Raw genomic sequence first — 15,110 nt, forward strand, 5'->3', positions numbered from 1 at the left:
ATGTCTGTAAAGTGGGTATAGCATCTTCCCAGGTGGCGCACTGGTAAAGAATCTGCCTGCCAACGCAGCAAACGCAAAGGGACACAGGTTTGATCCCTGAGTTGGGAAGATGCCCTGGAGTAGGAAATGGCTACCCACTCCAGTATTCTTGCCTGGAAAATTCCATGGGCCAGGACTCTGGTGGCCTACAGTCCATGGGGTTGCAGAGAGTTGGTCACGACTGCGCACATACAAAGCGGGCATAATAATAGTACCCACCATATAAGGTCATTCAGAGGATTCCTTGAGTCACCTAGATGTTTAGCATAGCACAAACAGGTGCTGAATATGTTAGCTATTCCTGTTTATTTTTGTTGTTTTTATTAGTATGCATCTCTTTGGGACCTCCCAGCAGAGTGGCCCCCAACCCTGGCTCCCGCCTCAGAATCCAGCTGTGTTCACAGACCTTGAGAGCCTAAGATGACCCTTGCAGGAGCCCCCCCGCGCCCTGCCCCCACAGCCTGGGGCCACACCTGGATCTCCAGCTGCTGCACCACCTGCATCTGCACACGGCACTGGGCCGTGCTCCGGTCGTCCAGAGCGTGTTCTGTGTTGAGGTGTCTTCCGGTGGGGAGGAGGGGGCGGACAAGAGAAAGTTGGCCCTGGTCGCCCTGCTGTCACCACCCTCCCCTCCCCTCCTCTAATCCCGCCCACAGCCTGGAGAGCAGACAGACCATGACATACAAAGAAGGGAGCCAGACAAAAAAAAAAAAAACAGGGCCACGGAGGAAGCCGCCTTCTCGTCAGCCTCCTTTGATGTCTTTGCTAAAATCCTAGCTACAGAGAGATCTAATTGCAAATGAACTAATTAAGTAAACCTCTGACGAAGCGTGAAAACAATTTGTTTGACCCTGATGCTGCAAGGGTCTGGGAGACAGCGGAGTTAATCAGTCAGTGACAGAGCCTGGCACGGCTGTGGCAGCTGGCCGCCTGCTGCCAGCCGCCTGTCCGCCAGGCCCGGAGGCCGTCTCTAGGCCGTCACTCTTGGGGCTGGGCCTGGGGGAAGCTGGGGAGGGCGGTGGGAGAAGGTCTCTTCCTCCTCACACCCGCACCCTACTGGCCTTCAGCTGCCTGGCGACTGGGGACTAGGAACAGGGGACAGGGAGGGGAGGCTGCTGGACCAGGAACACAGATTGTGGCGGGGCGGGGGTGGGGTGGGGTGGTGGGTAGGAGCGATGAGGGAGTTGATGGTTCAGAGAAGGAACGAGCCCCCCCCCACCCCTGCCCCGGGGTGAGGACACAGGACACTTGGGCAAGTTGGGTGGCAGGCTAGGGGGACAAAGGAGAGGGGTGGTGACACCTACTTGATAAACTGGCCCAGGTCTTCACACAGGGTCTCACAGCCTGGCCACTTGCACTCTCCGTGTCCGTACAGGGGGTGGGAGCCAGGCGTCTCCTCGTGGGAGGAACTGCAAGAACAGGAGGGAGAGAGGGATCAGGGACCCTGAACACCCCAGCAGCCTGGGGTCCTGCGCAGTCCCAGCTCCCTTACGGATGAGGTTTCAGTCCCTAATACAGGTTCCCCACAGGCTGAGCACAGTTTTGTGTGCCCCGGGAGAAGTAAACCCCCAGCCCCCACTATGGCAGCCCTCGGGGTCAAGGCCAGCCCCCAGGCAGGTGTGCAGTGCCTCCTCCCGGCCCGAGCCCCATACCTGTCTCTCCGAGGTGTGAGCACAGTGGGCTGTCCGTTGGGCAGGGTGTGGTGGGAGAGGGGGGGTGAGACTTTGGGAGGGGCGGCGAACGAGGTAGCGGTGGTGGCCGTGCCGGTGAGGTCCAGCCCCTCCTGCTTGACGCTGTCCTCGGCGGGCTGCCCGGGGGCACCCTCGCCCTTCCACAGCTGGGGCAGGTCCGTGGGGCACACAGCTGCTGCGAGGCAGAGAGGGGAGGCTGGTGGGGCCCCAGGAACACAGGCGGCCCCCTGCTGCAGCTGGCTCCTGGGAGCCCTTGGGGGCAAGAGAGGGCGGTGGGGTTGGGGCTGGGTGGGGGCTGGGCACTCACCTTGCGGGAGGGTCTGCAGGGGCCCCGAGGCTTGGCTGGGCTGCAGGCTGACCAGCCCCTGTCTCTGTAGGTTGAGCAGGTGCTGCTGCTGCAACTGTTGCATCTGCAGGAGCTGCTGCTGAAAGGCCAGCTGCTTGTTCCCCAGGGCCTGGTGGGGGGCCCGCAGGGGCGGGCAGAGAGGGGTCCCCTCAGCCTCGGGTGTGCCATCTGGCCCCCATCCCGCAGCCACCCCCTCCCAGGGCCTGTCGGCCCCTGGAGCTGTCGTGGTGGCGTCCGCCGCTGCAGCCTCCCTGCTCCCGGCCCAGCTTCCATAGGGCTGCATGCCGCCTCGCGGTAAACACGCCTGCACGCACGCACGCAGGCGCGCAAACACACACACACAGCCAGACCCAGACACGCAGCACGACGCCCTCCCTGCTCCCGCCTCCCTCCTTCTGCGGCTTCAGCTCCCGCACCACAGCTGTGCTCGCCTTGGAGGGGCAGGGGGCTCTCATCACAATGATGGATGAGCCTGTCAGACCCGGGGGGCCACTCCTGCTTGGCGGGCACCCTTCCCACATGCCCGGGGTGCCCCCCTTCTGCTCTGAGGAGGGGGCCTTCTCCCCTCCAGCTCCTCTCCTCTCTTGCTTCTTAGATACAGAGAATCCAGGAGTCTGATGGGACTTTAACAGATCAGCATTGACAGGTCACCAGACAGGGGAACAGACACATCGCTACTGCCCAGGTGCCCGGCGCCCGCCCGCACTTGCTCGTTCTGCTCTTGCTGGCTCTCTCTTCCCTGCCCCTGGCCCCTGATCTCCCTACCAGCACCCCTGCCCCCCGATTCAGTACTTCACGCAAGCATTGGCGAGTCAGTCTGTCAGTAAGTCTTTTCTAAAGCCCCAGGAACCAAGCAAGTCCTGCGTGCTTAGGAGGCAGGGATGGCTGGGCCCACCACCCTGGAGGTGGGAGGATGAGGGCGGGTGGCTTCTCAGTAAACCCACTCTAGAGACAATGCAGAGAATGTAACAAATACAACACCTCCAACGGGGAGGCTGAGGCTGGGAGGGAATGACTGGACGACAGCAAGGCAGCTTCTGGGAAGAGGCAACTCAGAACATGGCTGTATGTGGGTGGCAGAAGCGGGGCATGGGGCAGGGGCAGGGGGTGGGGGGTGGTACAGGGCCTGGTGTGGACGCTTAGGAGGCACTGTGGCACAGAGAGGGAGAGTGATGGGGCTGCGGGGTACCCTGGAGAGGCAGCACAGGATGCTACAGGACGTGACAGGAGTTGGAATAGAGCTAAAGGGACTGAAAGATTCTCAGGACCAGGCCTGGAGGGCTGAGGTGCTGGGTCACTGAGATGAGGAGGCGGGAAGAGGGCAGGACCACTAGGCAGCCTGTCCTGAATGAGGACACTCACACATCAACACGTGTGTGCTCAGATACCCCAGGGCTCGGTGCTTCTGCTCTCCTCATCCCACAACACGAGGCAAGGAGATGCGGACTGAATGGGGTTGAGGGGAGATACAGGAATGTGCCTCCACCCCCCGCCCCCCCACCCATAACCCCCTCCCCAGCCTCTCCTGATTTTTCTACTGTTCCCACAAAGCAATTCTCTCCCAACCACTCTGGGATGCCCAGCCTCCAGCCAGGACGGAATTGAAGTGGCGGGTGAAGGGCAGGCGTCCTTTGAAGGGCATGTCCCGCCCTGCCCAAGCCCCTCACCTCTTTGGGTTGCTGCTTCCCGGCCTGCTGTTGGGTGAGGAGTTGGAGGTGGAGCTGTTCTTGCTGCTTCTTGTAATATTCCTGCAGCTGGGGGTGGATAGCAGGGCGGGAGGGGGTTAGCACTGGCCGGACTGCTGACCCCAAGGCAGCACCAGCCCTCTCAGGACTGGGTTGCTGAGAGACAGATGGCCCAGCAGGGAGGGCTGCCCTGCCCTCCCCGGTCTGCAGTCTGCGTGGAGAGAGGTTCTTCCCTGAATAGAGCCAGGACCAAGAGGGGCAAGGGGAGGTTCCCCCACACTCCGCGCCCTCCCTCTCCCTTAGTAGGTCAGGAAAAGGTGGGGGATGGTCTCTGTCCCTCCCTTGGGGTTTGGAGATACAGGTGGGGCCAGCAGGCTGTGAGGGTGTAGGGTGTGGGGGGTCTGCTGTGGGAGAGGCCTGACCTCTGACCTCTCCCCAGCTGTCCTGGAGGAAGGCAGGTCAGTCTGGCCTGAGCAGTCTCTCTGGTTTCCGCCACTGCTGTGGCTCTTGGTGATGTTGCTAGTAAACAGGGTGGGAGTAGGGAGGCTGGAACACCCCGTCCTCCCCTCCCTGCCCTTCCCTCAGCCCCGGGGGCAGACTCACCTGCTGGATCATGAGCGCTTGCTGCTGCTGGAGCAAGGCCTGCAGCTGGGGGGGAGACAGGATCTGCTGCATCTGCTGGGGGGTGAGCATCTGGGGCGACATCATGGCCACCGACACGGGCACCTGCGGGATGGGCTGGGTCAGACGGCTCACCTCCACCCCTGCCCCACGGAGGCCCCCACCCAGGGCCCCACCCCCAGCAGGGCAGAGTGGGTGCAGAGTGAGCAGCCTTGGGTTCACATTCTGGCTCTGCCACCTGCTAGCCGTGTCTCCGGACAAGTGACTTACCTCCTTCATTCTTGGTTTTTTTCTTAGAAAACAAACATTTTTTGGCCATAGAACCTATGGGATCTTAGTTTCCCCAACCAAGGATAGAATCCCGTGCCCGCTGCAGTGGAACTGCAGAGTCTTAATCACTGAACCACCAGCGAAGTCCCTGTTCTTGGTTTTGTTGTCTCTGAAATAGCGACAGTCTCAGAAGTAGCGACAGTGCCTGCCTCTTAAGGTCATCACAGGGGTTAAGGACCTAATACTTAGAACAGAGCCTGCAGATGCGCTGTGCTTAGTTGCTCAGTTGTGTCCAACTCTTTGCAACCTCCGGGACTGTAGCCCGCCAGGCTCCTCTGTCCATGGGGATTCTCCAGGCAAGAATACTGGAGTGGGTTGCCATGCCCCTCCTCCAGGGGATCTTTCCAACCCAGGGATTGAACCCAGGTCTCCCGCATTGCAAGTGAATTCTTTACCATCTGAGCCACCACCAGGGAAGCTCTTATATGCAGTTCTTGGTGTGGGAAGATTAGAACCTAGTGACACTGGTCAGTAGAATCGATGCTTTGCAGGATTTCCACCCTCCACCACCAAGTGATGGGGAGGGGCGGCATGTAGCCACTGCCAACTGCTACTCAGTGTGTTCTGATAACAGGACCCACAAGGTGGGCCTGGCTAGGAGGGCAGCCTGCAGCCACAGGAAGGTATCAAAATGCCCACATGGTGCTAGGATCTGGACTTTGGCCCAGCTCACATCCATGTCATGTACTCCAGCCCATCTGCCTAGACGGCACATGCAACGGCCTGGAGCTGATGCCCAGGGAGCACGGTAGTGCCATCCTGGGTGAGTGGATGGAAATCCAGAGGTCCAAGTGGGGTGGAAATACCAGGCAGGAGCACAGGGAGGCAGACCACTGCTCCTTCTGGGCACTGAACTTGCCATGTGACCTCCTGGCAAGTCACTGGCCGTCCCCAGAATCTCCCGTAAAACAGGGATCGGACTGCGAGAGATGCCTCCATCCTGCTGGAACATGCATGGTTCTCAAAACAGGGCAGCTTTCTGTCCCCCGCCCTGGGTGAGGCCTCTCTAAGAGGCCCAGAGAATCCAGCTCCAGGCAGAAGGTTCAGGGAAAAGCAGTACCATTATTCTTTCCCCCAGTTCCCGCCTCCCCTGAAATCCCCAAGCTGGGCATTCATAGCCAGGGTAGTCCAAGTGGCAACACTGTCTTGTTGCCCTGCTTTAGCAGGAGAGGTGTCCTGACCAGCCCGTCGGCCACCCCTCATCAGTCTTCAAGGCCTACGTGGTCAAGACTCTGATCTCCTGCCTTACTCTCCAGCCCCAGAACAGCCCCAGCAGAGCTGGCACACCAGAGGCACTCGATGTAAGTTTATGCTTCCCCGAGCTGAGGTACCTTCCCTTGCAGATCAACTTTGGGGTGGGGAGGGAGAGGAGCCAGTGGCCTAGTCCAGGAGGAGCGTCCTGCAGAGACTTGTCCTGGTTAGGACAAGACAGGTTATGTCCCCAGAGGGCTCCTGGGCCCTTTCACCTTTCCCCAGCTTCATGGGTATGGCAGAAGAGGAGGAGGAGGTTCCACTCAGGATCCCTGGCAGGGGCTGGGCTCAGCCTGAAGCCACCAGTGAGGTTATCCCCAGGCAGAGGGGGGACATGCAGGGGACTGAGGGACACCAGCAAGTCTCACCGCCCCCACCCCATAGGCAGTGGCCAAGCCGCAGCCCTGGACTCCCCTCCTCTACCCCAGCCATCTCCATGCAAACATCCCTGGAAGGGGCACCTTGCTTTTTAGCCATGGTCACACCGGGTGAATGAGGGTTAGGGTTGGAATTCATGCCCAGGTCTGTGCGCTCCATAGTTCCCACTGTGCCCAGGTCCTGCACTGCCTGCCTCACCTGAGCAGCTCTTGAGAAGGGCTGGGAGAGTGAGCGGAAATGGAACCATCCAGAGAGCTGAAGGGGTCAAAGAGGTTGGAGATTCCAAAGCCCAACCTCCCTCTTTATAGCTGTCACTGGGGAAGACGGGGAAAAGTCAGGCTGCAGGGCTGTTCTCGTCCCCACCTCGGAGGGGCCTGCGGTAGGGGGCAGACCATGGCACAGGCCCAGCCCGCCTTGCAGAGCCAGCCTGTATCCTTTGCTGGGCCCCCCAACAAGGTAGTGATGAGCTCAGTCGTGGATTCCTGAGTCAGGTGACCCAGGTTCTCGTCCCTGACACTGACTGTCCTTTGAAGTCCCTTAAGCTTCCCTTTCTGCATCCGCTAACTGGGGTCGGGCAGGCCTGCTTCCCTGCTTCACAGGACTACTCAAGCAAGAGGAAGTTGTTGGCAACTGATAATGTACCAGGCTAAGCCCTGTATGTGCATCAACTCCCTGAATTTTCACAGCCACCCTGGGAAGAGGGCACCATCATGGTCATCATTTTATAGATGAGAAAACCGAGGCCTAGAGGGACAATGGGAAAAGGGGTAAGTGGAAGTTATTTGTGTGTCATGAAACTCTACACAAACGTAAAGACAATTACTTTTGAAAACCCTCTGGATATTCCATTTTCCCTCTGTGCCCCGACTCCTCCAAGAGTGCACCCCAGCACTTGGGCCCCAGGGGCATTACACGGTAAGGGTCACTTGAGACCAGAATTCTGGCCCTCCCATGCTCGTGGCTGTGGGGACTGACCTAGAGCAGATGGCCAGGGCTCCGGCCAGGAACACTGAGCCCAGACACCCGGGAGGTCTTTCCAGGCACCAGGGCTGTGAGTCACTGCAAGTGGCCTGCAGGAAAGGATGCGGCATTTCCTTCCTTGGGGCTTTCCTACTTGGAGGCAGGGGAATGGAAGAGATGACCTTGGAAGTCCTCCCCAGCCTCTGCTGTTCCTGCCAACTGGCCGAGCAGCTGGCTGGAGAGGTGGCTGCAGCAATCTGGACGGATTACCTTGTGTGTACTCGTCTCTAAGGTGGCTCAGCAGGGTCAAGAAAGGTCAGTGAGGTGGCTGCTGCCTGCCGATCTCCTAGACCGCCTGAACCCATCCCTTCCCTTCCCGCCCTTGGGGGTTCTGAGAACTGAACTGGAGCTCCCCTGGTGTCCCCAGTGACCCCCCTCTCCAGGCTGGGATGTGTCAGGATGGGCACCGTCAGCGAGTCAGCTCGGCGAGGCCCGTGAGTCACCATCTGGAGGGCGGCCAGGGCAGCTAAATGCTTACAAAAGCCCTGGCAGTGTGAGCCCCGGGCAAAATGCCGCCAGCTGCCTCCAGCCCCACCCTCAGCGACCCTGCTTAGGCTCGGGGCCCTCCAACCACCATGCATACGGGATGCTGGGCTGGGAGGAGCAGAGATGGCACCTGACACAGAAGAGGCCCATTTGGAGGCTGAAATGGATACAATTTGGTGCCAGAATCAAGGACCCAAACTCAACCTCTTTTAAATGGGTGAGTGGGGAGACTAGGCCAAGGTTGTAAATAACCCTTGAGAATAACCAGAGAGTAGTCCTCAGTCGTGGCTGGAGCTGCAGCAAGAAAGGTCGTGGTGAGACACCAAGAACTTCAAGGAATGGCAAGGGGGCTGAGAAGATGAGACAGTGGCTGGCTTAGCTAAGGGGCTGCCCCAACCACCCTTCTGAAGAAAACTCCTAGCTACCTGTACTGCCTTCTGTGAGTGACTCTCCCTGCCTGGGACCCAGGCCCAAACCAGGCAATCTCCAGGCTGGAGCTGGAGACCTAATCTGGCATTAGAAACTCTTGTGAAGCTGGCTCTGAGAGAGAGGGGAGGTGAACACAGCTGGGGGGTGAGCGGGCAGGCGATCCTGCCTTGAGTTGAGGACTACTGGGAAAGCGGCTGCCACTGAGCTGCCTGACTCACCTCATTCAAACTCCAGATTGACATAATGCACTCTCCCGGGTCCTCCTACCAGCCATGAGATCACAGAAAAGCTGTTTCCAGGCCCTGGACCTCACTTGGGGTCAGAAGCCCCACTTCCTTGAAAACTGAACCGAGCATGGGGAAGGGAGGCAAGGAGGGTGTCCAGGGTTGGAGGAGGAGGGTCACTGGCTGGGACCCCAGGCTCCTGGAGAAGTTCAGACATGGCCCTAAGAACCCCCATCTCCCGGAGCCCAGAGAACCATCAGGCCAGGCCTCTGTACTGGGGACTGTGGTTCACTACTGTGCTAAGCACAGGACAACATCACAATGTAGGCAGGAAAGAGTGTGTTCTGGAGCTAGTTGTTTGGGTTCAAATCCTGGCTTGGCCTCTTGTTAGCTGTGTGTCTTTGATCATGTTTCTTAACCTCTCTGGGCCTGAGTGGCTTCATCTGCAAAACGGAGCTAATAACAGCATCTATCTCCTAGGATGGTGAAGATAAAATGGGATGATATCTGTAAACCACCTAGTGTCTGCCCCATGGTAAGCACCGTGCAAATGTTGTCAGTTTAGGAGGTACTGTTTGTTGAGTGACCTGTCATTGTTGGTGGTGGGGGTGGTTTCCTAAGGAGGATTCCACAGAGTCCCTTCTTTTCTCAAGTATTTCAGACCCTACTCCTTATACCCAGCCACAAAATCCTTCTTGATGCCTGACCTCGGTCCTTCCAACTACCATCCAGCTCCTTCCTCTCACTGGGTCAACAGACCCTCTCTGGATTGGGGAACATTGCAACCGTTCCCCAGCTGACTCCTCCCTGATTTTAGAAGGTGGTGCTGGCTGGACCAGGGGCTTCCCAGGTGGCACAGCGGGAAAGACTCCACTTGCAAATGCAGGAGCCACAGGAGACCTGGGTTCAGATCTCTAAGTTGGGAAGAGCCCCTGGAGGAGGAAATGGCAACCCACTCCAGTGTTCTTGCTTGAAAAATCCCTTGGACAGAGGAGCTTGGCGGGCTACAGTCCATGGGGTAGCAAAGAGTCGGACATGACTGAGCATGCAAGCTATTCTAAAAGCAGTAGGCTGGGCCTAGGGTAGAAAACTCAGAACAGACTCAGCACAGTAGCCTGAGGGCCACTTCAGACCCAGGGAGTATATGGGGGTGGGGTGGGGGTGGAGAGTGAAAGTGTTAGTCACTTAGTTGTGTCCAACTCTTTGCAATCCCATGGATTAGAGCCCATGAGGCTTCTCTGTCCAGGGGATTCTCCAGGCAAGAATACTGGCGTGGGTAGCCACTCCCTTCTCCAGGGGATCTTCTTGATCCAGGGGTTGAACCCAGGTCTCTTGCATTGCAGGCAGATGGCGGGGGTGGGGGGGTGAGGGGGGTGGAGGTGGGGAGGGTGAGTTCCCTAGTTTAAACAGACCCAGTCCTGACACTACAGGAGACATGAGAACTTTATACCTCATTCCCATTAGCTCTCCGAATTCTGTCCTCCCCTCCCCCGCCCAGGCCACTACCCCTCTGTGCCAGGCTCCTCCCCCTGAAAGATGTCTCATTGGATTGGAGGCTTTTAGAAGAGGGCCACTGTCTGGCACCTTTAACTTCTTGACCGCACTTACATAAAACACAGATCTGCGTTCAGAGCCCCAGGACAAAACCCAGGCCTGGGTCCTTGTCCAGGCACCCAGTTCCCCATCCCTGCCCTGCCCTCTTGTCCCCACTTCCTTCCCTCAGCACCCCACCCCCCAAGGCTCCAGCTTTGCTCACCCTCCCTTAGATAAACTTCCTTTCAAAGCCCCGCTTAATCCTCTCCCCAATTCAGAGTGCCCCCCCTCTCCCTGCAGAGAGGGGTGGGGAGAGCGAGGAAGCTTGGTGGCTGGGCCAGGCAATGGGGAGGGGGGTGGGCTACCCACAGAGCTGTGACCCACCCCGACTCAGACTGCAATTCTCCCAAGTTCTTTGTGACACAAAAGGTAAACAGAAGGCCTGGCTTACCCCCGCCCCCCACCCCATCTCCCCTCCCCCAGCCGGCCAGATGGGCCGGCACACTGGGGGGAAGGGAGAGGGGGAAAAAAGGGCAGATTGTGCAAAGGAAAACAAAAGAGACAGAGAGACATCAAGAGACAGGAAACGTGGGGAGACAGAGGGTTGGTGGGTGAGAGAAGAGGTAGGGGGAGGACTGGGCGCGGTGGCCTCATCGAGTGAGAGCTGGGGAGTGGAGGGGAGAGGGACGGACTGAGTGACCCAGAAGCGCTGGGAAGAGACCAGAGGCGGTGGGCAGAGAGGTGCAGACGAGGAGGGCTGAGTCAGACTCAGACTCTGAGCGACTTGGCTTGGGGGGAAGGCCTGGCGGTCAGGTGCAGATGGGAGGGCAGCGTTTCTCCACCCACCCGGCAGTGACTGTGGCTCCCGCTGGGAAGCTGCCCGCTCTCTGGCACTGGGGATGGGCCAGAGCGCTTCTCCGGCGGGTCCTCCCCTCCCTTGGTGCCCGGTCTACCCCGACCAGCCGGTGTCCTCCTCACCTGCACAGCGGAGGCCGACTGTTTGCTGTCGTTGTTCCCTGGGGAGCTGAGGCCCGAGGCCTGCTGCAGCAGGAACTGCCGGGCCACCTGGAGAGCCTGCAAGACAGGGGCGCATCAGTGCTCCAGCGGCTCTAAGGGACTTTTGGAGAGAATGAAGGGGAGGAGGTCAGGTTCACGTGGAAGGTGGTGGGAATGAGTGAGTGGGTCACGGGGTCCACCTGGGCTTGTGGATAAAGCTAGGAGTCATTGAGAGAAGCTACCAGGCTTTGGGGATCAGAGCCTGGACTCACTCCAGGGACTCACTCTGGAACTGTTGGGACTCAATGGGGCAGTGGTAAAGAATCCGCCTGCCAATGCAGGAAACATGGGTACAATCCCTGGATCGTGAAGATCCTCTGGAGTAGCAAATGGTAACCCACTCCAGTATTTTCCAGTATTGCCTGGAAAATTCCATGGACAGAAGGGCCTGGAGGGCAGTCCATGTGGTCCCAAAGAGTTGGACATGACCGAGCACATAACACACATGTCAATGGGGGAGCAAACGGAAGGGTGGGCAGTCAAACAATGATCCAGGAGAAAATATTAACATTAACAACAGAGATTATTTGTTGAGCATCTACTATGTACGTGTCAGGTACTTAACAGGGACGATCTCATTTGATCCTCTCCTGGGAAGGTGTGAGGCAGGGATTATCAGACCCATTTTGCAGATAAGAAAACTGAGTCTCCAGGAAGTTAAGTAATATGCCTAAGATCACATAACTCAGAAGCATCAGAGCTAGGATTTGAGGCCAAGAAGCCTGGCTCCCAAGCCATCTGTCTTACTGGGTGATAGGCAGTCAGTCTGAGGGCTCATGGGAATATCATCCACTTGAAGTCAGAGCACACAGTTCGGTGGATGAAGGTCTGAGCATTGCATGGCTTTACGAGTCCAGGGGGGTCTAGGCCCAGGACATCATGGCACTTGGGGAATTGAACTAAATCCTGAAGGGAGTGTGAACTATCAGTGAGGCCAAGATGGACCTGAGGTGGTAGGATCATGGGAATGGGAAGTGCATGGAGTTTGCAGGAGGAGCATCTCTGGCCAGTCAGTGGGTAGGGGAGGTGGGCAGATGGGCAGTGAGTGGGAAGTTGGGTAGGAGAGGTCTGGCAGGAAGGGAGGGCCCAGGAAGTTCTCTGTAAGGTCTGCCAAGCCCTCCATCCCTGCCCCTCACCCACACCCCCTCCCACTCCAGGTCAATAGATGGTGCAGAGGCAGGGGGTACAGGGCTAGTTTTGAATCCACATTCCAGAAGCAAAAAATCTGTCTGTCCCCAGGTTCCTCGAAGACCTCCTCAGGGCCCGGAGTGGTTGTGTCCAGGTCATGGACAGCAGGCTCTGGCATCAGGCACACCTGAGTGTGAAGTCCAGCTGTGCCACCGCCCCCCACCACCCCCGTGGTGTGATTGTGGGCAAGTTATCCCCTCTCCGTGCATCTAGACCTCCTGCTCTGCAAACCTGGGCCACCACCCAGCTCCGAAACACGCAGGGGATGGGGGTGTTAAAGGACCAGTGCTTGGCACACAGCTGACATTCTCAGGATCCGCTCCTTTCCCTTCTGAATCTCTCCGCCTCCCTTTGTCAGCTCCTCCAGCCTCTCCCCAGCACACCTATTAAATGAACCCACCTGTGGCCCCCTCGCACATGCGCATTGCAAGCTGAGCACCACCAAGGTGGCTCTGGAAGAGGGGGCATGGATGCATGCATACTTCCCCCGGCCCCCACTGAAAACACTCAGGGAGCCCACTGTGTACCAAGCGTAAAGGCACACCCCCTTCGCAGCCTTTTCATTGAACAGCTGAGCCTCCCAGAGGCTTAAATCTAGTTCACCTTAGGACAGTATCTAAACACACCATGGTGTTACCTATGGGAATGTGTCCCTGGGAAGAACTGGGGTCCAGATTAGCGTGGCCCTCACCAGCGCTTCAGATCCTAGACCTCCCCCACGCCCTTCTTTCTGCAGACCTCAGCCTGGAGAACTAGCCCAGGGGTGCTTCTCTTTAAGACACACATCAGAAAGTAGAAATCTGACCTGAGTCAAGGGCTCCGAGAGGCTGTGGGAGGAGGCGTGGGGTAGAGAGAGGAAGGAAGGTGGCCGAGTTGTCATCAGGAAGGGGCTCTGCTTCTATGTGCCTCATTTTTAGGGACCCCCCCCAGGTCTAGTGACACAAGCTAGACAGATGTTCTACGTCCTCCAAAGGTAGAGATGGGGTAGAAAGGTCAGGGGTCAGGAGCTGGCAGCCCACGCGACCCAGAAGGGGCGCTGGTCAGGGTGGTCAGATGCACCCCAGATCTCTAGTAGGAACAGAGGAGCCACATGGGAAGGATTTCCAGGGGAAGTTGAGCCGGGGCGCGCTGAGCAGTCTCCTGGTGGGGGGAGTGGCCTGGGGGGCTGAATTCACTCCCCACTCTCCTACTTTGTGGGCCCCTGGAGCATGAAATTACAAGACTTACAGGGAAAAAATGACAGGGCCTTACAATCTCATTCCTGTGAGAACTCTCTGAGGCAAGCCCTCATCACCGCACCGCCCCCCCACCGCCACTTCCCCAATTCCTACCACTCTGAGCTTTTCTCCTGTTAGACCAGGTGACAGCGGACCAGGTGAAATTCTAGGCCTGGCCAGCGTGTCACCTCCTCTGACCTCCCAGCCTTCCCCACACACTCCTTCCCGTTTCCGGTGTGCCCGGGACTGTGCTAGGTGCTGGGGAAACAGAACATGGCCCTGTCCCAGGGCTGTGATGAGACGTCGGAGGCTGAAGCGGCAATGGGCGCCAGAGCCCAGAGGTGGTGGCAGTGCTGACTGGAGTCTGGAAGGGCAGGCTCACCAGGACTGCACCAGGACGGTGAAGGGAGAAGGGAGAAAGCATAGCGACCCCCACCCCACAGACAACAGAAATGGACAGCGAGTCTGGGGACCTTGAAACCACTTCCAGGGACAGAAAATCAAGTTGTGTTGGGGGTAAGTAGGCACAGAGGCTGGAGAGCCTACGGGCTGTTCCTCCAGGCACTTCATACGTTCATCCTTTACTCATTCATTCACTTTCATGGCCACTTGCCTCGTTACTGGCTTGGAGAAGATTGAGGGGTGACAGAGAAGATGGGGGAGGCCACAGTGGGCAGCACATGCTCATTTCATGGACTTTGTTTACAGCCCAGCCCCAACACCCGACCCAATGAGGGACCTGGTTCCACCTACAGCTGCCCAGGGGCGGGTGATGGGTGGACAGGGGTTTGGGGCCCAAGCTCCCCTCCACAGATGTCCTGGTCATTTATGCTTAGCGCACTGTGATGCTGCCTCATCCTCACCCCCATCCAGACCCCCAGCCAGGGGTGGTGCTCCAGGAGGAAGGGCGGGCCAGGAGAGGCCCTTTGGCCCAGGAAGTCCTCCCCCAGGGTGGTCACCCATGGGATCAGGTAGGTCTGAGACTTTCTAAAGCCCCATCCGACTCGCAGTCACCACCCTGGCACTACAGGCGTTAAGTCTACCCTGCCTGCCTCAGCTAGGGCCTGATACATCACTGCAGACTGCCCACCTCTGAGACATGTGGGAAATGACACCTCCCACCCAACCTTGACAGATGCAGCCCCCCTTTCTCCGCTGATGACAACCAGGTCCTGGCCTCCTTGAAAACAGAGACATTGTTAAATGGATCAGTGGGTTCCTGCCCCGGCCACCAGCACCTGGCAGACACCCTTGTGAAATGTACTTGAGTCTAGGCTGAACAGGGAAGGCAGGCCCAGGCTGACACAGAGCTCCGGAGCCAGCATGTGAACAGGGCCTGGCAGTTTTCAAAGCACTTCTACATTTAGGTGAAGCTTCCCAACCTCGAGCTAGACAGGGCAGGTGTCACTGGCTTCATTTGACAGACAAGGAAATTGAGGCCCAAGGTCCCATAGCTAGGAAGTGGAGTTCAGACACCGCCGACTGCCCAGCCCCCCTCTACCCCATGGAGGGATCATCGTGATCTCATGCACAGTCTGGTGAGGCCTACAAATGTGCCTTCCCTGAAGTCTCGGGAGCTTGCAGCTGTCTAGACGTGAAGGGGAGGTACAGCTGGA

General features: G+C 58.1%; 1 protein-coding gene across 4 annotated transcripts in view; it reads right to left on the bottom strand.

The window, feature by feature from the left end:
• FOXP4 (forkhead box P4) overlaps window positions 1–15,110 on the bottom strand; it is a 51,156-nt gene that overhangs the window by 9,991 nt on the left and 26,055 nt on the right. For 2 of the 4 annotated variants that reach the window (XM_070361462.1, XM_070361464.1), the window contains exons 3-9: window positions 11,012–11,107; window positions 4,365–4,487; window positions 3,744–3,830; window positions 2,038–2,185; window positions 1,692–1,902; window positions 1,344–1,448; window positions 513–600 (exon numbers count right to left, since the gene is read on the bottom strand). In XM_070361462.1, the coding sequence (XP_070217563.1) occupies window positions 513–600; window positions 1,344–1,448; window positions 1,692–1,902; window positions 2,038–2,185; window positions 3,744–3,830; window positions 4,365–4,487; window positions 11,012–11,107 (858 nt within the window). Of the gene's footprint in view, window positions 1–512; window positions 601–1,343; window positions 1,449–1,691; window positions 1,906–2,037; window positions 2,186–3,743; window positions 3,831–4,364; window positions 4,488–11,011; window positions 11,108–15,110 lie in introns of all 4 variants that reach the window. The other 2 variants (XM_070361461.1, XM_070361463.1) reach the window with 1 other exon arrangement.

Source organism: Bos mutus, chromosome 23, assembly GCF_027580195.1.
Source record: "Bos mutus isolate GX-2022 chromosome 23, NWIPB_WYAK_1.1, whole genome shotgun sequence".
NCBI lineage: Eukaryota > Metazoa > Chordata > Mammalia > Artiodactyla > Bovidae > Bos > Bos mutus.